Source organism: Castor canadensis, chromosome 5 (assembly GCF_047511655.1).
Source record: "Castor canadensis chromosome 5, mCasCan1.hap1v2, whole genome shotgun sequence".
Taxonomy (NCBI): Eukaryota; Metazoa; Chordata; class Mammalia; order Rodentia; family Castoridae; genus Castor; species Castor canadensis.
In genome coordinates this window covers 67,771,024-67,792,337 of record NC_133390.1, presented here as the reverse complement: position 1 = coordinate 67,792,337, position 21,314 = coordinate 67,771,024, and the positions used below count along the sequence as shown (strand labels likewise).

At 39.6% G+C, this 21,314-nt stretch overlaps 1 protein-coding gene across 3 annotated transcripts in view; it reads right to left on the bottom strand.

Moving 5' to 3' along the window:
- Cfap91 (cilia and flagella associated protein 91) overlaps positions 1 to 21,314 on the bottom strand; it is an 81,879-nt gene that overhangs the window by 52,306 nt on the left and 8,259 nt on the right. For 2 of the 3 annotated variants that reach the window (XM_074073231.1, XM_020176525.2), the window contains exons 1-7: positions 18,457 to 18,659; positions 11,855 to 11,931; positions 11,191 to 11,348; positions 10,205 to 10,288; positions 9,681 to 9,737; positions 5,705 to 5,886; positions 1,051 to 1,228 (exon numbers count right to left, since the gene is read on the bottom strand). In XM_074073231.1, coding sequence (XP_073929332.1) covers positions 1,051 to 1,228; positions 5,705 to 5,886; positions 9,681 to 9,737; positions 10,205 to 10,288; positions 11,191 to 11,348; positions 11,855 to 11,931; positions 18,457 to 18,580 — 860 coding nt within the window. In that variant the 5' untranslated portion in view covers positions 18,581 to 18,659. Of the gene's footprint in view, positions 1 to 1,050; positions 1,229 to 5,704; positions 5,887 to 9,680; positions 9,738 to 10,204; positions 10,289 to 11,190; positions 11,349 to 11,854; positions 11,932 to 18,456; positions 18,660 to 21,314 lie in introns of those variants that run through there. The other variant, XM_074073232.1, reaches the window with a different exon arrangement.

The following is a 21,314-nucleotide window of genomic DNA, read 5'->3' as shown; positions in this document are numbered from 1 at the left end:
CTGACAAGGAATAGTCCTCTCCACAGTACAGCAATAAATTAAAATTTCTGCAAACAAGACTGGATAACTTGATACCTACTTTGCCTCACCCACTATTTTCTAGCAAATTTCTAGCCTTTACCAAAACGTCACATAGTCTGGATTCAAGCTTAATCAGAAGGTATTGCAAGAAAAAAAAAATGAACACACATGCACATGCTTTCAATTCAATACTAAGCTGAGTTTGGTCCCTTGGTCTCTAACTCTCATTTATAAGGAGACTTGGAAGCATTGCTTGGTCAATAAAATACCCCATCATGGCCTAGAACAAAGACAAGGGCCCTTGCTTTCCTTTTTGGGAACTTGTAATTTTGGGTTCTTACAACTTCTCATTATTTCTACAAATCAGCAACAACCTTGTTACCAAAATTCTATCAGTTACAATGACTGAAAGCTCAAGTGGAAGAGCCTCAGCGTGTTGTTAATCATGCATAGTGTCAACTAAGCTCATCTCTTAATGGAAGAGGTCTACAGCTTGCCTTTCAAATAGGAAATGCACCATCAGCTCCAGCTAAAATCCAGGTGTCCTAACTGTGAGTCCAGTGCCAGGGGACTAAGGGATAGGACTGGCTAGGAGGCTATTTGTTGGGCTCTGAAGAGGCTTGAGAGCAAGAGACGGTGGAACCTGGTATGAACACAAAGGGACAGTTTGAAGAGGTTTTGCAGGAATCATCAGAATTCTGTGACCATCTAGATGGGTACTTAATAAAAAAAGAAGAGAAGAATCAGAAAGGCCTGGGAGGAGTGCTGGAATCTGAGTTACGTGCTGAACTTCACACGCTGGGGGCATCCCCCACTTTCCATGTTACCGGAGAGAAAACTGGAGCACTCTCATACCACATCAGGAATGTGTGATTGCTCCTGAAAGAAATGAAACCCAATCTCCTAGCTCCCTAGGTTGAGGATGGCTTTTAAGCCAGACATATGGGAAAAGGCTTTATAGATTTTAAAGAAAGTATGACCATTACACCAGTCAGGGCAAAGACAGTTGTTAAGTGACAGAGAACATACTTCTCAATCTCTTGTTCTCTGAAAGCCCACTCCTTCCTCTCCATAGCGTTCATCATCTTCCTCCTCTTCTCAAACTGGAAGGTGTCACTCAGAGGCGGCAGACTGGCTTCCCAAGCACGTTTCTCCCGAGCTCGTTCTATCATCTCCACCTCAGCCTGTCCTGCTGGGAGACCTCGCCCTACAGGAAGAGATGTCACACCTTAGGAATAGATGGGCAAAGCCATATGCCACCAGGATGTAATCTACTCCTGTCCTCTTCTCTGAACTCAAGGGCTATGACAGGATGAAAGACTAATAGGAAAGGTCCTCCGGATGTGCCTCACAGCTGTGTCCTGTGCCAACTCTTGCTACTGACTGAGCCACGAGATGTTTTCACTGCCCGTAAGACACTGGAAAGCATTTGAGAAATATATGTGACCAGCGGATAACTGTACTTTGTAATGTCCTGTACTGGAGAAATGCAAAGATTACCAAAGTCCTGAGGGGAAATATGACAAGAGGTCGGGAGATGTTGTATGAGGTAAAAAACAAATATTTTTTAAAAACAGCAGATGCTGAAGGAATAATCATAGCTGAGAATTCATCATCGTGGCCTTTGACCCCTGCAGTGAGTTGTCTCTCTCTTCCAATTTTAAGAATTCAAAGACCCCCAAGTGAGGCAGGTGGGTGGGATCTTCAACCTCCTGACCAGCTCAGAGACACTGGCTGAGACCTGACCAATTTATGCCTCCTTGGACCAAGTTTTGGGGACCCAGTCACACTCAGGTGACTGGCATGTCTCAATGTGGCTTTGATTTACTGTGTCATCTCTCTGGACCAAGCACTGCTAAAGGAAATGGGGCTAGAATAAGTTTCCTACCTGATCACTGAACTCCCAATAAACCAACTTTTGTTTTACTTTCATCCTAAAAAATAATTATACAGAAAAGTATAAAGATATAAAAAGTCAAATTCTACTAAATACAATAAGCTACTTTGCAAGTTTTTGCTTTATTTGTTTCAAATTTTTTGTGTTTATATTTTTCAAAAGCAAGTAATATATGAATTCACTGTTTTTTAAAATTAGGACATTACAACTCACGTATGAAAACGGAAAAATAAGACCTGTTGAAACTATTCCAGGAATGGGGAGGAGGATAAAGGAAAATGTTTGAGAGGGAGAATTTAAACATATTGTCAGCACTTCTGCAAATATCACAATGTACCCCTAGTATGACAATAATAGAATAAAAAATATTTTTAAAAATAAAAATAAATTTAAAAATAAATATTTCCAATCTTAAAAAGTAAATTAAGCAAATAACAAAATAAAATTTTTAAATAAAATAAAATTAGGACATTATGGGAGGCAGCTAAAATTCTCCTATCCTCTGCCTGCTCATCATGATCACCTTTCCAGAAGCAATTACAGCATATATTTAGTGGGTGTCCTATCAATTCATTTTTTACCTTACATATATATGTGTAAAGAACTGAATAATCCCATGTGCAATAGATATGTAAATATTAAACATATGGAAGTATACATACAGTATAATTTTGTGTGGAATTTTCTTTGGTAATTAAAAGAACAAAAAGTTTGAAAATAATATAAATACTCAGAGTTAACAACTATACACATATTCTGTCATATATATTTTGCCTTTTAATAAAAAAAGATTAAAAATAAAGTTCAAAAATAAAGTTCATCTTTCTTCTCATTACCATAGTGTGCCCCATTCCCTTCCCCCTTTCCTAATATAGATACAAAAATAAACTTAGAACTCTCTTTCCAGACAGCCTTAGCATTTTATATAGATTTACGTACCAATGACTTATAAACGCTAACACTTCTTGAGCATTTAAATTATATCAAGAACTGTTCTAATTCATCTGATCCTCAGCAATTATTCCTGTTTTGCACACCAGGAGACTGACTAAGCAGCTAAAAGGTGAAGTAACTTGCACAAGGGCACAGCTGCCAAGAGGAAGAAGTGGGGATTTGAATTTGGTAGTCTCAGCTTTGTATCCTTATGCCTACAGTATATACCTTTTCTAATAGAAACAAGAAGGGACCAGAAACCAGATTTGGCTCAAATATGAAAAGTGAACTCCATAAAAACTTAGTACAGCATTATTTTTTATTTGATGTTTGCATATATAGTATTCTACTGCATGTATCATTCTGAAACTTGCCTTTTTTACTCAGCTTTTTTGGGAGACTTGGCCATTTAAATCTTCACAATTTAAGCTCTCTTCTCAGATGGACATTGAGATTGCTTCTAATTTTTTGATTATGCATAACAAATGTCCCAGTGTTGGTCTCATTGTGCACATACGTGAGCTTCCCTAGGCTTCTCAGAAGTGGAAATGCTAGCTAGATCATAAAATGTGATTACTTTAATTCTGGATTCTGCCAAATTTACCTTCAGGAAGCACATTTTTGCTGGTGTCTTCTGAGATTCCCTGACAGCTCCTCTCCTGGTCTGTTTCCTCACTTCCTCCCATGTTGCTTCTGCCTATCTCAGTTGCTTTTTGTAGTCTTTACAAATACTTAGTAGTTCGTAGATTATGTATAAGTTTTACTTTTTTATCTGAAAATGGAGTTTGTGTGGGTTTTGTTGCTGCTCTTGTTGCTTTTGCATAATTTGGGGGAAGAGAAGAGAAAAAATACTAATCTATACAAGCATAGTTCAGGAAGGGGTAGGAATATGGATCAGAATTGTTCCAAGGTACAGATTTTGGGGGGAGAGATCCTATCTACCTAAGCATGAATTTTCCCATTCGTAAACACATGTATTGCTAAAGAACCATATAAAATTTTCTCCATTAATGCCCTGCATGTTTATTAAGTGATTTTCACTTTAGTATTCACTTAATCTGTAAGGATTAAATAAATTAAAAATGTAAAACACTTGCAACAGTTCTTGGTACATAGCGAACACTCAATTTTTGTGCTCAGTGTCGTCCTTTTTCAGTATCATTACTTATCACTTCTCTCTCTCTCTCTCTCTCTCTCTCTCTCTCTGTGTGTGTGTGTGTGTGTGTGTGTGCGTATCTGTCTGTCTTTCTTTACTGGGAATCAAACCCAGGACCTCACACATGCTAGGCAAGCACTCTACTAGTGTGCTATACTCCCAGGCTTTTTTACTTATCTTTATGTAAATCTTTGATTAATGCATACTACACATGCAGAAAGATGCAAAAATGAACATCCCATATAACCAGCATCCAGATCCAGAACAGAATATTACCAGAATGCTACACTGCCTATCAGACTCCTTTCCCAGTCTCTACCAAGGAGAATGACCATTCTCCTATCTAACAAATTAATTTACTTTGAATTGGTTTTGAGTTTTACGTAAACAGAATCAGAGTGTAGGTGGTCTTCTCTATCTCACTTCATTTATTGAGCACCATATATGTGAGATTCGCTCACATATGTGAATCTCATTACTACGCAGCATTCCGCTGATGAATGTACAGTACTTCATTCACCTACTCTATGGTTGATGAGCATTTGGGTTCTTTTCAGTCTGGAATTATTATGAATAGTGCCACCATGAACATGTACATGTCTTTTGGTGAATACACTTATGCATTTCTGTTCTTAGAATTTTGTATTCATTTTTCTTTGGTATGTAGCTAGGAATGAAACTTCTGGGTTGTAGATATAAGCACATTACATAAATAAATTTATTTAATCCTTATAACAGCCTTTGAAATAGATACTTTTGTTATATATGAAAATGTCTAAATTTCATTCTCATTCTTTAAAAATAGCTTGGCTAATAAAAAAAATTCTAGATTTGTCTTATCGTCTCATGACACCTTAAAGATTATACAACCCAGACACTGGTGGCCCATGCCTGTAATCCTAGCTATTCAGGAGGCAGAAATCAGGAGGATTGTGGTTTGAAGCCAGCCCAGGCAAATAGTTTCACAAGACCCTATCTCAAAAAAACCCTTCACAAAAAAAGAGATGGTGGAGTGACTCAAGGTGTAGGCCCTGAGTTCAAGCCCCAGTACCACCAAAAAAAAAAAAAATTACACAATGAAATGTTGGTCTGGTATTTTTCCTTTATAGATAATATCACTTCTCTCTCTAATAACTTTCATACTTTTTTTCTTCTATTTGTAGAGTGAATCCTTAAAGTTGATCCTGCATCTTACTCAATGGGACTTTTCTTTGTGAAGGCTCATGTCCTTTTTCGGTTCTGGTAAATTCTTAGCCTTTGTCTTTTCTTGCATTGCTTCTCTATCATTCCCTGACCTTACTGTCTGGATCTTATAATTCCATCTCACAAGATTCTTCTTTTTCTTTTGTCTTGTTTTACCTTAGTATATTGTGTTCTGGAATTTGTCTTCATTTTTTTCATTTATCTGTTGGCCACTTATATGTCTTCTTTTGAGAAATGTCTATTTATGTACTTTGCCCACTTTCAATAGAGTCATGTTTTCTGGTTATTGAATAATTCGAGTTCCTTGTATATTTTAGCTATTAGTCCTTTATCTGATGTACCATGTTCAAATATTTTGCATACCCCATCCATGGGTTATCTCTTTACTCTAGAAACTGGCATTGCCGTTATGTATGTCATTTCTAGGAACTCAATAGCACTCACAGTTATTAGAATTGTGATCTGGAAATAGTCTAAGAGAATTGTCAACTCACCCCACGTCAGAGTAGCCAGGGTCAAGAGCTCAGGGATAGTGTCCTGACACACTACATATTCTGGAGAGTAAGGATCTGTTTGAGCATCGGCATCACGATAGTCAGTCTGAGTGCCCACAGTAGACTTGGAAGGGACGGGTGGGTACCCAGAAGTAGCAGGAGAAAAAACATATGGTGCTATCCTACAAGGGGAAAATTAGTTTAAAAATTGAAACTCAAAATGATCATTTAAAATGTTATACAGTCATGTCGAAATAAATCCTCGAACATCACTAAGTCCACTCCCCCCTTCAAATGCTGATGGTATAAAGTTATGAATCCAGTTAACCAGGATTATGCCCCAAATCTTGACAGAATTGTCTTGTTATTCTCACTTCTTCCAAGAAACTGAGTGGAAATAAATACCTTGCTCTAGTCACAAAAGTGTCTATTGGTGTGTCATTGGGCAAGGTTGTAGTGCAGAGCTATAAAAGACAGATTTTTGCATGTTGTACGGCACTTTTGGGCCTATTCAGAATTGCTACATACAGTGGTTTCATCCCTGTTTTCAGTTACATACCCGACTTAGCTGCTTCTCTCCAGAAATATAGGAGCAGAGGAAAGAGAAAAAGTGCTTTCTGTGAAGGAAGCAAGCCTGCTTGCCTCTTTCCACAGGGTAACTCAATTAATGCTGGGATACTATCTCAGCATGTGGAAAAGTTACTGCATCTCTTCACAGAAATTAATTCTGATCATTTAAAAATCTAATTTAAAAATGAGACTATAAAAGCATTAATAGAATGCATAAGTAAATATTTATATTATCTTCATATAAAGGTCTTTTTATTATTGTTGTACTGGGGGGTACAATGTGACATTTAGAAAAGTTCTTACAATGTATCATAGTTGAATACACCCCTCCATCATTCTCCTTTATCCCCTTTCCTCCCATTCCTGGAATAGTTTCAAAAGGTTTCATTTTTTCATTTACATACATGAGTACATGATATTTCAACCATATTCATCCTCCTAAACTCCTTTCTTATATCTTCCTCCCTCCCACCGGTACCAACCCCAAACAGAACCTGTTTTTCCTTCCTGTCCTCTGTTTTTGTAAAAAAAAGAAGAAGAAAGAAATGACATTTTTGTTTGTTTAAAATAGCTATACAGGGTGTTTCATTGTGACATTTCCATGCATATGTGTATTATAACCCAAACTAAAGATCTTTTTAAACATGGCTCAAAAGCTGGAAACTTAAAAGAAATGACCAAAACAATTTCTTAATTTTCTTTTTTTTTTTATTGTTTTATTGTTCATATGTACATACAAGGCTTGGGTCATTTCTCCCAAGGCAGGGGGGAAAAATGACCCAAGTCTTAATTTTCTTCAGCCTATTCTTTTCCCCATTTCAGTTGGCTTTAGGGGAGAATAAAAATATAAGTGAGAAAGACCAGGGATCCTTTCCCTACCTCCTCCCTAAACTTGACTCAGACCCAGAAAACCACATCTGCTCCCTGTTCAGCTTGACCCCTGCTGTGTCCTGGCAGGGTCATATGCTCTGGCTATGGAATTCTTCCAGAAGCCACTGTGGCTCTATGTCCTCTATCCAGGTCCTCCTCCTCCTCCATCACCACAGCCCAGGCACCAGGAGCAGACCCTGTCTACCACAATCACAGTCTCCTAGATTAGTAGAGCTGCTCTCACAAAGAGGGGCTTTGCAGACCTAGCAGATTCTATTCTGTCATTATGAATATTATTATTGAATTTTTTTGGTGCTACTGGAGTTTGAATTCAAGAAGCCATTAATGGTTTTGAAGTACTCACTTCTTAATCTACATGCCAAGATGCTTACATAGAATTCAAGAGTCCAACAGCTAGCCATGCAAGGGCACAGCTGCAGAAGGCCAGCTGCCATTGTTTAAGTCTTGGAAAGAAGCTTCCCTTATGTCACAGTTATAAAGAAGAAGGTGTTAACTACTGAAGGCCTTGAACTCCCTATAGTCAGTTTAATAACTTAGATCTGAAGCAACTACGACCTCAAAACAAATGATCCAGTGAACCAGCTTTTAAAGAATGACAGAGGGATCTATAGAGTTCCACCCATCTCAAAGCTCCCTCTTCACTCCCACAACACACTTCACAGGACTCAAGTCTACAGATGTCTCTGGGGAAACTGGCACTTCACAGAGTTATTCCATCTGGGAGAACAAGGAATATGTTCTCCACCTCACAGTCTTAAAAAGCAAGGGAGAAGTAAGATCATAATTGACATTTACTTTGAGGATTACATTTGATAGCTCATGTCTTCTTTATAAAGTATTACACATTTTATATAAAATATAACACATTTTATATTATACATTAGGAATAACTATATCCTTTAAATGTCTGCCTGAAACCTAGCCCTAAGTACATTTCTATTCAGAAGTTGAGTCTTCAAAAGAAGACCATTTTCCTGATCATTTCATGAATATCTTGGACTTTTTATCTTCCTTTATCATATTAAATTATATTGACATAGGAAAGAGTATAGCAAAAACTAAACTTTTAGAACTGGATGTGTGGTTCAAGTGGTAGAGCATTTGGTGAGCAAGAAGGGGGCTCTGAGTTCAATTCCCAGTTCTGCCAAAAAAACACACAAATAAACTAAAGGAATACTCTACTTAACCTGCTGTCATGCCCTAAAATTGAAGTCACTTTTCCCAGATTCAGCCTCTGCACTCTCTCACGATGGTCCTTTCCTTATGTAGCAGAAACCACGTCTGATTCATCTTTTCTTTGTATAGCACATACCTTGCATAGGCAAGATGATCATTAAATCATAAACTTCTAGCATTCCAAAAATATTTTATGACTGATTAGTTTTCCTGGTAAAGTGATAAAGAATTGTCACCAAGTGTGTGTGTCAGGGAAGCAAATGGAACATTTAAAGCATTTTCCAACTGCTTTTATAAAACAGCTGCTATTGGACAGGCGCTGGTGGCTCACGCCTTTAATCCGAGTTATTCAGGAGGCAGTAATCAGGAGGATCACTGTTCAAAGCCAGCCTAGGGAAATAGTTCTCGAGACCGATCTTGAAAATAGGCTGGTGGAGTGGATCAAGGTGTAGGCCCTGAGTTGAAGCCTCAGTACTGCAAAAAAAAAAAAAAAAAGCTGCTACTGTTTGAATGTATGCCCCTCCAAAATTCATGTTGAAACTTAATCTCCATTTTGATGATATTAAGAGTGGGGCCTTCTTGGGAAGCCACGCACTCTCATAAATGGATTAGGGCATAATAAACTATGCCCTTTTCGCCCTTCCGTCTCCCACCACATGAGAGGATAGCATATACCCCCTCTGCCACCTAAGGACACAGCAAAAAGGCCTCACCAGACACTGAGTGCTGGTGATCTTGAACTTCCCAGCCTCCAGAACTGTGAGAAATAAATTTCTAGTACTTATAAATTACCCAGTCTGAGGTATTTTATTATAGCAGCACAGATACCAACCTATAATAAGAAATACATTTATACCATAATCCATTATATATGTATAAGCATAGTCATACACACACACACACACCTTAAATGAAAGGTAGAAGAAAAAAAAACAGTGTGCCCTCCATATGCCTGATGCTTTGGTTATTTTCTGTTCAGTACTTTTTTTTAGATTTTGCTTATGATCCACTAGAAAAATCAATGAATAACCCATATTCATTGAATATCCCATATATCAGAAATACTCAAGCTTTGTCATATAGAAAATTTCTGAAGGGATGAGGGCTCTTATTTGCCTTCTAATAGTTTGTGATTCACAGCTTGAAAAATATTGACTTGGGCTGGAGGTATGATTCAAGCACTAACTAGAACGCCTGCCTAGCGAGCATGAAACCCAGAGTTCAAAACCCAGTACCACAAAAAAAGAAAGAATTGACTTAAGGAAACTATCTTTTAAAAGCAAATGTGGAAGTAAATAATAAGTTCAAAAGAAATTTGAAGTAATTAATAGTCACTTACTTGGTTTCTGCAAAAACAACATTGAGCGGTACCTGTTGAACAAATGGAAGGAAGGGCCTGGAAGAAGAGAACAGATGTGTGAGATTTTTGCCTTGGGTGAACTCTATGCTTTCTTCTAATTTTAATATCTGTTCCTTAAACTCCATGAGCTCACCTATTGCATACATGAGTAATGCTCATAACTTTGGCATACAGAAAATCACTAGGGGAGGAGGATCTTGTTTAAAATGCAAATTCCAGCTGGGCCCCAGTGGTTCACGCCTGTAATCCTAGCTACTCAAGAGGCAGAGATCAGGAGGATTATATTTCAAAGCCAGCCTGGGCAAGTAGTTCACAAGACCCTATCTCAAAAAAAACCCATCTCAAGAAAGGACTGGTGGTATGACTCAAGGTATAAGCCCTGACTCTGAGTTCAAACCCCAGTACCACACACACACACACACACAAGATAGCTGCCATTCTGATTATAAAGAGACTTTCTAACAAAATCAGGACTCACGTGCTCATCAGTCATTACTTTATACCTGTCAAAGTATTTATAGCGATTCCTTCCAGTAACTTCAGGATCTTCATAAACTTCTTTCGGCATCTGAAAAGAAGCGTTCGTTCTAAAATGAAACAGGAAAATGTTATGCAAGTTTATCATTTCCATATATAATTTCCACTTAAAATTTCTACACCTGTCCAGTAGGAGACACATAGAGTGCCTCACACTGACAGCAAAGTCTTCTGTACCACGCATCTGACTGGCTGTATCTTAGACGACATACAATTACTTCACCTGAGCCATGAAGCCAGGACCTAGTGAGAGGAAGTCAGCGTGGAGAAATGAGTAGATTTATGAAAGTACGCCCAAATATGCCCATTTCAATTCAAAGCACATGAGAATAATGTTTCAAAATATAATTTTTATGTCCAGGCTGGAGAATATTATCATTATTTGCTAATTACTAAATATGAACTTGTAAGTAATTTTTTTGGTTTATTTATTTATTTATATTATTGTTGCACTGGGGGTACATTATGGTATTTACAAAACTTCTTACAATATATCATAGTTGAATTCGCCCCCTCGATCATTCTCCCCACCCCCATTTTTAGAATAGTTTTAACAGGTCTTATTTTTCCATTTACATACATGAATGTAAGTAGTTTTAAAAATAAGTATTTCAAGAGATTTTACTTTGAAGGTATATTTTAGACACCTGAGAAAAGAGCACTTGCGATATCTAAGATGAATCAAAGGAACCACAAACTCAGCCACCATGTCTTTAGTGGCACATTGTCATTTAATATATGCCTAAATATTCACCTAACATTCTGAGAATTTCTACAAACCAATAAATGTCTAACCCTTGCTCCTTAATCAAGCTTGTTTTAGAAACAGGGGTTTCCTTCACAGCCATGCATTTTCAAATCATTCAGAGTAAATAAATAAAAAGATTTTTAAATAAAAACGTTCATTGAAAATATGAGTATTTTTTAGGAGCTGGAGTTCCCCAACACTTACGCAGCAAGCTGCAGGAGGGCTTCTCGCGGCTTAGCCTTGTGTCCCTGCCACTCTCTACTGATACACGGTGGGACAGGATCTGAGTTGTTCCAGTACAGAGAACAGCTTGGGTAATGGATCAGGTTACTGAACATGCTTTGAAACCTGGGAACTTTTCTCTAATGTTAAGAAAGGAAAGCAGGGAGGAAAAGGTGAACATTATATCATCAGATTTTCTAAAGCATTTTAATTTTATTATAAAAATTTTTTAAAGGTACAAAACAATGCATACAGTACAATGTATATGGCAGAAGGATCGAGAATTTGAGACCAGCCTAGTCTCAAAAGCAAATAAATGAATATCTCGAAAAAGATGCTCAAGAAACTGACGACAATGGCTGTTTATGTGGCAGGGGCTAGAGCTAGAATTACTTCACACTATATACGCTTTTGTAAGACTTGAATTCTCTAACACAAGCTCAGGCAGATTAGTTTCCACTGAAACAAATTAGTTTAGGGGTCCTTTATTCACTGCTAGTTAATGAAATCTCACAATGGACCACAAATGTAAACGTGCCTGCTCCCCTCAATGATCATAGGCATTTCTGCAGAGCTAGAACTGAGTGGGGGTTCAGTGAGTAGTCACCTGACACACTAGCTTGCCTAGTATATGCATCACACTCACCAGTCTGCTTCGAATCAGGGTGGCTTGGATGTTTGCCTGTGCATGGTCTTTCTCACTCGACACAATAAATAAAGGATCTACGAAACAAATGGGAAAGCAGCATTAGGAACAGAACATATCAACACTTTGGGTAGGAATGACAGCAAAGCAATGTCATTTATCCCCTCCTTCCCTCCCTTTGTCCCTCTGTCCCTCCCATCTCTCCCTCCTTGAACTCCTGGGCTCAGGTGATTTTCTGGCCTCAGTTTCAGAGTAGGCAGGAGGGACTACAGACTGTGCCTGGCTTATAATTTCCTAATTAGCAATGTTAGATATTCCCTAACTCTATAACAGCTCACGGTTCTGATACTCTGTCCCATCAACTAGGGAGAGTCTATTAAATCTTGAGGAGGAAAAACCTTGCATATATGCACTATGCTCCTTTACAGATGAAAGAATAAATGTAGGCACAATTTCCCACAGTCAGAGCACTATAAAGATGCAAACAGCATGACAGCTCAGAATTGGTAGACATGGTAAAAAAAATGTCACTCTATAATAAGAAATAAGTAGGACCAGGGATCTTCAGAAGTCCCCGCTTAAGTTTATAAGTACTATATGCTGATGATGGGATTAAGTGCTCTCTCCAAATTTCAACAAAAGATTAACCTGCTGTTATAAGTATCTGCTATTAGGTATATCTTTAATGATGAAGAGGATTGGTGATTGATCCGTTAAGATCAACCGTTTTGAGCCAGTCACTGGTGGCTCACACCTATAATCTTAGCTGCTCAGGAAGCAGAGATCAGGAGGATGGAGGTTCGAAGCCAGCCTCAGGCAAATAGTTTGAGAGACCCTATCTCAAAAATAAACCCATCACAAAAAGGGGATGGGGGAGGCTGGCAGAGTGGCTCAAGTGATAAAGTGATGAATACCTGCCTAGCAAGCATGAGGCCCTGAGCTTGAATTCCAGAGCTGACAAAAAAAAAAAAAAAGATAAACCAATGTGGCACTAAACTCACAAGCAGGCTTCACTTGGAGACTTGATTCCTAAGTAGATTTATCTCTAGGAAAACAATACCTTCACCAGCTAGTCTCAACAACTTGGAGACATAATTTGTCCACAGAAATTAATAAATTGGTATTGATTTAGAAATAGGTTTTTTTTTCAGAGATTCCAAGATGGTGGCTAGAGGGAGGAAGCAGAAAGCATACCTCCTACAGTGAAATCTTGGAGAAATGCTAGAGACACACCTTGCAGGCAAGGCCACCGAGAAGAGGCAAAACTTTGACCCCTCCACACCTCCAGCAGGCACAGAGAGTCTCCACTTCACGCTAAATGGAGAAACCAGGAGGGGCCCCGGCCGCCAGTCGCCCACGCCCAGACGGCTTGGGAAAACGTGGACAAGCTTACAGTTGACTAGTACACTGTCTCTCCCTGTTTATATCTTTGAAACTTTTTTTGTTTGTTTCTTTGTTTTGTTTTTTTTTCTACTTGATCATTTGTTTTTCCCTTTCCCTTTAACTTCTTTGCTTTCCATCTCCTCTCACACTTCCATTCTAAATATCACTAGTACTATTATTACAAGCCAGAAATACTTAATTGCACACAGTAACAATATCAAGGGCAAGGATGGGAAGACAGCAAAAAATTAGTACAGGAACCAGGGGGGAATGAAGAAAACACATACTCAGATCCAGACTCCAACAAAATGAAGATAAACTATGCCAAAGGACCCAATGAAGCCTACAAGAATAATTTAAAAGAAGACATACTACAGGTACTCAATGAGAATTTTATAGAGATGATACTGGATAGGGTCAACCAAAATGTACAGGACACACTCAAGAAATTCCAAGACAACAAAAATAGAGAATTTGAAAAAGCAAAAGAAGAAATAAATGAAACCATAGAAGCACTGTATAAACACCAAAGTGAAACAGAGAACACGATTAATAAACAGATAAATGAACTCAGGACAAAAATAGACAACATTAAAGAGGAAACCACCCAGGATATGGAAAACCTCAGAAAAAAGAACGAAACAGAACTGCAAAACAAAATGAAAGGCCAATCCAGCAGAACAGAACAAACAGAAGACAGAATCTCAGAACTTGAAGATGAAATGGTAATTAAAGGAAAAACTGAAGAACTATTAATTAAACAACTCAAGACCTGTGAAAAGAAAATGCAAGAACTCACCGACTCCATCAAAAGACCAAACTTGAGAATCATGGGCATCGAAGAAGGAGAAGAGGTGCAAGCGAAGGGAATGTGTAATCTATTCAACAAAATAGTAACAGAAAATTTCCCAAATCTAGAGAAAGATATTCCCATACAAATGCAAGAGGCCTCCAGGACACCAAACAGACCAGATCAAAATAGAACTACTCCACGACATATCATCATTAAAACAACAAGTACAGAAACTAGGGAAAGAATAGTGAAGGCTGTAAGAGAGAAAAAACAAATAACATACAAAGGTAAACCCATCAAAATCACAGCAGACTTCTCAACAGAAACATTAAAAGCAAGAAGAGCGTGGGGTGAGATCTTCCGGGCACTGAATGAAAATAACTTCAACCCCAGGATACTCTACCCAGCAAAACTATCATTCAAAATAGATGGAGCAATAAAAGTCTTCCATGATCAGCAGAAACTAAAACAATATGTGACCACAAAGCCACCACTACAAAAGATTCTTCAAGGGATTCTGCACACAGAAAGTGAAACCCAACTTAACCATGAAAAGACAGGCAGCACCAAACCACAGCACAGCAACTAAGAGATAGCATAGATAAATGGGACCTCGTAAAACTAAAAAGCTTCTGCTCAACAAAAGAAATGGTCTCTAAACTGAAGAGAACACCCACAGAGTGGGAGAAAATATTTGCCAGCTACACATCAGACAAAGGACCGATAACCAGAATATATAGGGAACTTTAAAAACTAAATTCTCCCAAAATTAATGAACCAATAAAGAAATGGGCAAGTGAACTAAACAGAACTTTCTCAAAAGAAGAAATTCAAATGGCTAAAAAACACATGCAAAAATGCTCACCATCTCTAGCAATAAAGGAAATGCAAATTAAAACCACACTAAGGTTCCACCTCACCCCTGTGAGAATAGCCATCATTAGCAACACCACCACCAACAGGTGTTGGCAAGGATGCGGGGAAAAAGGAACCCTCTTACACTGTTGGTGGGAATGTAAACTAGTACAACCACTCTGGAAAAAAATTTGGAGGCTACTTAAAAAGCTAGACATTGAGCTACCATTTGATCCAGCAATACCACTCTTGGGGATATACCCAAAAGACTGACACAGGTTACTCCAGAGGCACCTGCACATCCATGCTTATTGCGGCACTATTCACAATAGCCAAGTTATGGAAAAAGCCAAGATGCCCCACTACTGACGAATGGATTAAGAAAATGTGGTATCTACACACAATGGAATTTTATGCAGCCATGAAGAAGAACGAAATGTTATCATTTGCTGGTAAATTGATGGAATTGGAGAACATCATTCTGAGTGAGGTTAGCCTGGCCCAAAAGACCAAAAATCGTATGTTCTCCCTCATATGTGGACATTAGATCAAGGGCAAACACAACAATGGGATTGGACTTTGAGCACATGATAAAAGCGAGAGCACACAAGGGAGGAGTGAGGATAGGTAAGACACTTAAAAAATTAGTTAGCATTTGTTGCCCTCAATGCAGAGAAACTAAAGCAGATACCTTAAAAGCAACTGAGGCCAATAGGAAAAGGGGAACAGGTACTAGAGAAAAGGTTAGTTCAAGAAGAATTAACCTAGAAGGTAACACACATGCACAGGAAATTAATGTGAGTCAACTCCCTGTGTAGCTATCCTTATCTCAACTAGCAAAAACCCTTGTTCCTTCCTATTATTGCTTATACTCTCTCTTCAACAAAATTAGAGTTAAGGGCAAAATAGTTTCTGCTGGGTATTGAGGGGTTTGGGGGGAGGGGGGTAGAGTGGGTGGTAAGGGAGGGGGTGGGGGCAGAGGGGAGAAATGACCCAAGCATTGTATGCACATATGAATAATAAAACAATAAAAATTAAAGAAAAAGAAATAGGTTTTTAATTTGGATAATGTGAGTCAATTCCTAAAATCTAACAACTCTTTGGTTACCCAACAAAAACAACTTACTGGGTACAATCATTTGATATTCCTAACAAGGATGAAAAGCTGCAAGAGAGGTGTGTAGTACACACCTGTAATCCCAGCTACAGGGTAGGTGGAGGTAGGAGGATTGTGATCTAAGGTTGGCTAGGGCAAAAACATGAGACCCTATCTAGAAATGAAGTAAAAGAAAACTGGCCAGGGTTGGGGAGGAAGGAACTCAAGTGAAATAGCATTTAGCTAGCACAGATAAGGCGCTGGACTCACACACACACAGAGCAAGAGAATGAAGATAGACCGAACAGTACATAAAAGGTCAAAAATGTTACCAGACAAATGGATCTCACAGGGGTTTGTAGGAAAGGGTAAAGGAGCTTGCAAAGGCGCCCATATTTGTATCACTGACACTCATACCCACCCATCACAGTCCTTTCAGGTATAAATCTGATAGAAGATCAGCCAATGAGCTGGATGGTTTGGTGTTTGGCTGGCTGCCAGCCAACCTTCTCAGGTAAATTTTCAGCTAAGAACCACAAAGACTCTATACAACTGGTGGTAAGCTTCAGGATTAAGATGTCACATAGTGTGCCACCCCAACCACTGTCCTTATAATTGAAATTATAAGGCTTCCTGTCAGATGGAAGAAGGAAGCATGTGCACAGAAAGAAAGCTAGAATTGCCAAATAAAACACACAATGCCCAATTTAATCTGAATTTCAAATAAGCAATTGATAATTCTTTAAATGGCCCAAATATTATATGGGATGAAAATTTTTTACTAAAATATTATTTATCTATCTGAAGTTCAAATGTAACTATAATTCTCTATTTTTATTTGCTAAATTCTAATAGAATAACCTACTGAGTAAAAGATCACACAGTCAAAGAAAGAAGAAGTGGAGCCTGGCACCTTAGTTCTGAGCGTCCTTGTCCAGGTTCTAGACTGCTTGGCATGCTTTGCTTCTTGTCCATGAATGGCTGAGAGACTGCCTGTTTTATTGTAAGATACACACTCATTTGGCCTACTCTGAATGAATTTTTATTCTCTGCAAGGGATACAGAATAATTTAGCAATTTCTCTGCAAAAGAGATACTTAGGAATAAAAGAAACCACGGGCAGTCAGATGTATTGGTTTATGCCTATAATCCTAGCTACTTGGGAGGTGGAGATCAGGAATTTGGAACTCAGCCTGGCCAGAAAGTTCTCAACACACTATCTCAACCATTAAAGAGCTGAACATGGTAACATGAACCCGTCATCCCAGTTACTCAGGAAACATAAATAAGAGGATCCTGGTCCAGGCTGGCGGGGCGTAAAGTGAGCCCCCTATTGGAAAAATAAGGAAAAAAAAAAAAGAAGAGCAAAAAGGGCTAGTGGCAAGGCTCAAGTGGTACAGAGCTTGCTTAGCAAGTGCAAGGCCCTGAGTTCAAACTCCAGTACTGCCAAATAAAACAACTACAAAACTGGCTTAATAAATGCTTTTCTTGTCTTTGCTAAAGAGGCTTTCTACATTCCCAAGTTACCTTTGATAACAACGTGGTGGTATGTTTTCAGGAGTTTACTAGATTTATTAAGATGAAACCAAGAGTGAACAAAGAAAACTACTGGCCAGAATATTTTAGTGTTCATTACACACGCCCTAGCCAGGAAATGGGTATCCTACAGATGTCCTACCAAAGGAAACTCTGAGAAACCCACACCACATGGTTAGAAACAAAGCAAGGTTCAGGTGACAGCTTGGAACAACTGAAGGCAAAATTGGCATAAAACACCCTGCTTAACTGGCTACCATAGTTGTAGCAGTAAATTCAATAATTCAATTAACATTTATGAAATACCTAGTATATGTACCAGCACTGGTGTAGGCTTGAGAAGACTACAAAAGAATGTATAGAACAGGACTGGGTCCAGAAGAGATGGACCACAAATGGAAACTCAGGGCATTAAAATAAACTGGGGCTTTACTGGCTCTGGAGGAACCATATATAAGAAAAAAATTGAAGAAAAATCGATAAAAATAAACGTGAGATACACTGGTACTTCTTTGCCTAGAATGCCAAAATTGGAATTGGCCAGAGAATAAGAGCAGGAAGGTCACTTTCGTTGGGCAGTTTATGTATTTTGGAAGTGGGACCATTGCGTGAAATCTCCCATGCTTTTTTGGACACCAAAATGTCCGCACAAAATGTACCTTCAGGAAGGCAGCTCAGGCAGGGCTGAGATAATTATTAGGAAAATGAAGAGTAAGGTGACCCTGCGCTGGGCTGGGAGAGTACCTGCGGCTTCCCGTGCACCCGAGTGCGCTGTCCCTGGAGGGCTCAGAGTAGTCCCCACCCAACAAAGGACAACCGCAGGCAGCGGGTCTGTGCAGATGTTCCTCTTTCGTGCGCCACGCCCCCGGCCAGGTCGCTCTATCTGTAGGACCACAACCTGGCCCACGACCCTGTTGGAAGGTCTGGAGCAGCCCTTACCGTATAGGAAATCGTACGTTCGACTGGTGAACATGTAACCCCCGGGCCTTGACCTCTCCCTGCACAGGTATTGAGACCCCTGAAGGTTGTCCTTGGGATCCTCGATGGTCACTACGTGGCTCATGGTGTTGCTCCTTTCCTCCGGCCAACCAGCTACGGACCAGCTAGGGAGCCTCGCAGCTGTGTGCACCGTAGCTATGGTAACCACCTTGGGCGCTCAGGGTAAGGGGCGGGGCGAAGCGTGGATGGGCGGGGCCTGGTGTGATAAGGGGCGGGGCGAGGCGTGGAGAGGCGGGGCGCGAGGAGCCGGGAGCAGGAAGCAAAGAGGAGGGAAGCGAATGGAGCAAAGGAAGGGCGGACGTGGAGACCGGGAGGAGGAAGGCCGGGGAGGGACAGCCTCAATTCCCGCGGCGCCTGCGACAAGTTTTTCAGCGGTTCACCCAGGGTCAACGCCGGAAGTTGGGGAAAAGGCTGCTCTTGAGAAATCCCGCGAAGATTTGTCAGTTACTTCCCGCAGCTTCTTTCGGAAATCCCTGGTAAAGCTCAGACCTTCTAGAACAGTTAGGTGCTTTCATTTGGGAAAGCCCCTTTCTGGGGACTTGTCCTGAGGACTCCAGTGTTGGTCCATTTGCCTGCTAGCCTTCGGAGTGGGCTAGGCATCAGTAACTCCTAATCCGCACCCTGCTGACCTTGACTGAGCCCCAGCCTTCGCTCAACTGAGATAACCCGCTGTTGTCATTGGCTCTGCTTCTAGAAACTATAATGGACATTTTTAATGATGAGCAAAAGTGATTCCGCTTTTCATAATGAACCCCTAAGTGCCCATGGCGCAGAATCAACATTTACCAACAATCCGTCGGGCTAGTCGTCTTTCTCTCCCTGGAGGTGTGGCCAGCATGAAGCCCTGAGTTTAAACCCCAGAAGGAAGGGAGGGAGAGAGGAAAGGAGGGAAGAAATCTCAGTTACAATATTACTTGCCCTTAAATTAATCTACATCTCAAACTGATAATTTAAAAAAGATAACCACCTTTACCATATCTAACAAAGCAGTAATTCCTTCACATAATCTAATACTACAGCATTCAAATTTCCCTGGTTGAATCAAAGATGTCATTATTGTTTGTTTCATTCAAGAGCCTAAAAAACTCATGTTGCATTTTGGTACTTGTTAATCTGGAACAATGAATTTCTAGTAATTATTTATTTTGGGGATTCTTCTATAACAAAAAGTTTCTCAAGCCAACTTATTGGTTATCCTGAAATCATAAATAGGATAAGTGCTGGATTCCTCCTTTTCAGTATGGAATTCAGAGAAATGAGTCAGCATTCTAAGCAAACTCCAATGTTGGCCACAAAGTTTTTGTGTACTATACATAGTATCATTATGAATTCATGAATTTTTGCCTAGCTGATGTTTTAATCCATTATGATGGTTATTCTTTATGATATTCAAATTACCCTATTCAGCTAGTAGTGCTCCTAAGAGCTGCATTTTTATTTTTGTGCTGGGTGGGAGTACATTGTAGCATTTACAAAAGTCCTTACAATGTATTAAATATGTCATACTTGAATTCATTCCCTCCACCATTGTCCTTTATACCCCCTCCCTTTCGTTTCTCTTTTTTATGAGATTTCATAGACACTTCACTATGTTTGGTGGACTGCCTCTCTCTTTTCTGCAGATACTTCTGGTATTAACTTATTGTCTCTACTTTTAAACTTCTTGGGGTTTTTGGAAATCAATATGTACTTTGTTACCTCTAAACCTTTGTAACTTAAAATGTCTTCTCCTATTTAAATCCCTGACAAAGACTCTTTGCTTGGCTAAATCTACTTCGGGCAGATTCCTGAACCTTGTCCCAGACTCAGCAGTGTACTTCCTTGTGAAATCCAGCTTTAGTAAAGGTCCCTGCTAAATCAATTTGGAAAGACACCCCTCCCCCATCCTTGATATCTGATTACCTTCTATATCCAATTGGGTTTCTCATTCCCCAGGTGACATCAAAACACCATGACCTGCCTTTAGCAAGAATGCTGGTAAGTTGGTTTAAGTTGGTTTAGCTAGAATCATCCTTACCCGTTGTGTTAGTCAGTTTTTCAGCACTGTGACCAATACCTGAGAGAAACAATTTAAAGGAGGAAAGGTTAACTTCAACTTATGGTCTCAAAAGTTTCATTCCCTGGTCACTTGGCTCTGTTGCTTCTGGGCCTACTTGTGGTGAGGCAGATCATCATGACTGTGGAGCACAATGGCTCACCTCATAGTGGATAGGAGGAAGGGAGGAATGGAAGGTGAAGAGAGAGAGAGAGAGAGAGAGAGAGGATGGAAGGGGTCAGGGACCTTTCAAAGACACACTCCCAGTTACCTCCTCCAACCTTTCTCAGTTTCACAACTCCTACTAGTCTATTCACACTATGAATCCATCAGTTGATTAATCCATTGATGAAAGCAGAGCCCCTGTGATCTAATCATTTCCCAAAAGCCCCATCTATGAACACTGACTGCTTTAGGGACCAAGCCTTCAATGCATGAGCTTTGTGGGAGGTGTGTGTAGGGGGGGTGCATTTCGTATTCCAGCCACCATCACATCCCTAATGTTTCCTTTTAGTAATTTCAATCCACTGACCCTGCTCTGCTTCTTGGCCACAAAGTACCACTTGCCCTTTACTGTATTCACAATTAAGCCCAATCTCTCTCCCTCACTGGAAGACTCTGTTACAATGGTCCTCAATACAATTCTGCCTTACTATGCCTTAATAAGTATCACTGGATGTGTTTTTTAACATCCCCCAACTAATTTAAGGATCTCCAAGACTCAGCTCTCACTTTGCCATCTAGTTTCCCACATCACCCTGTG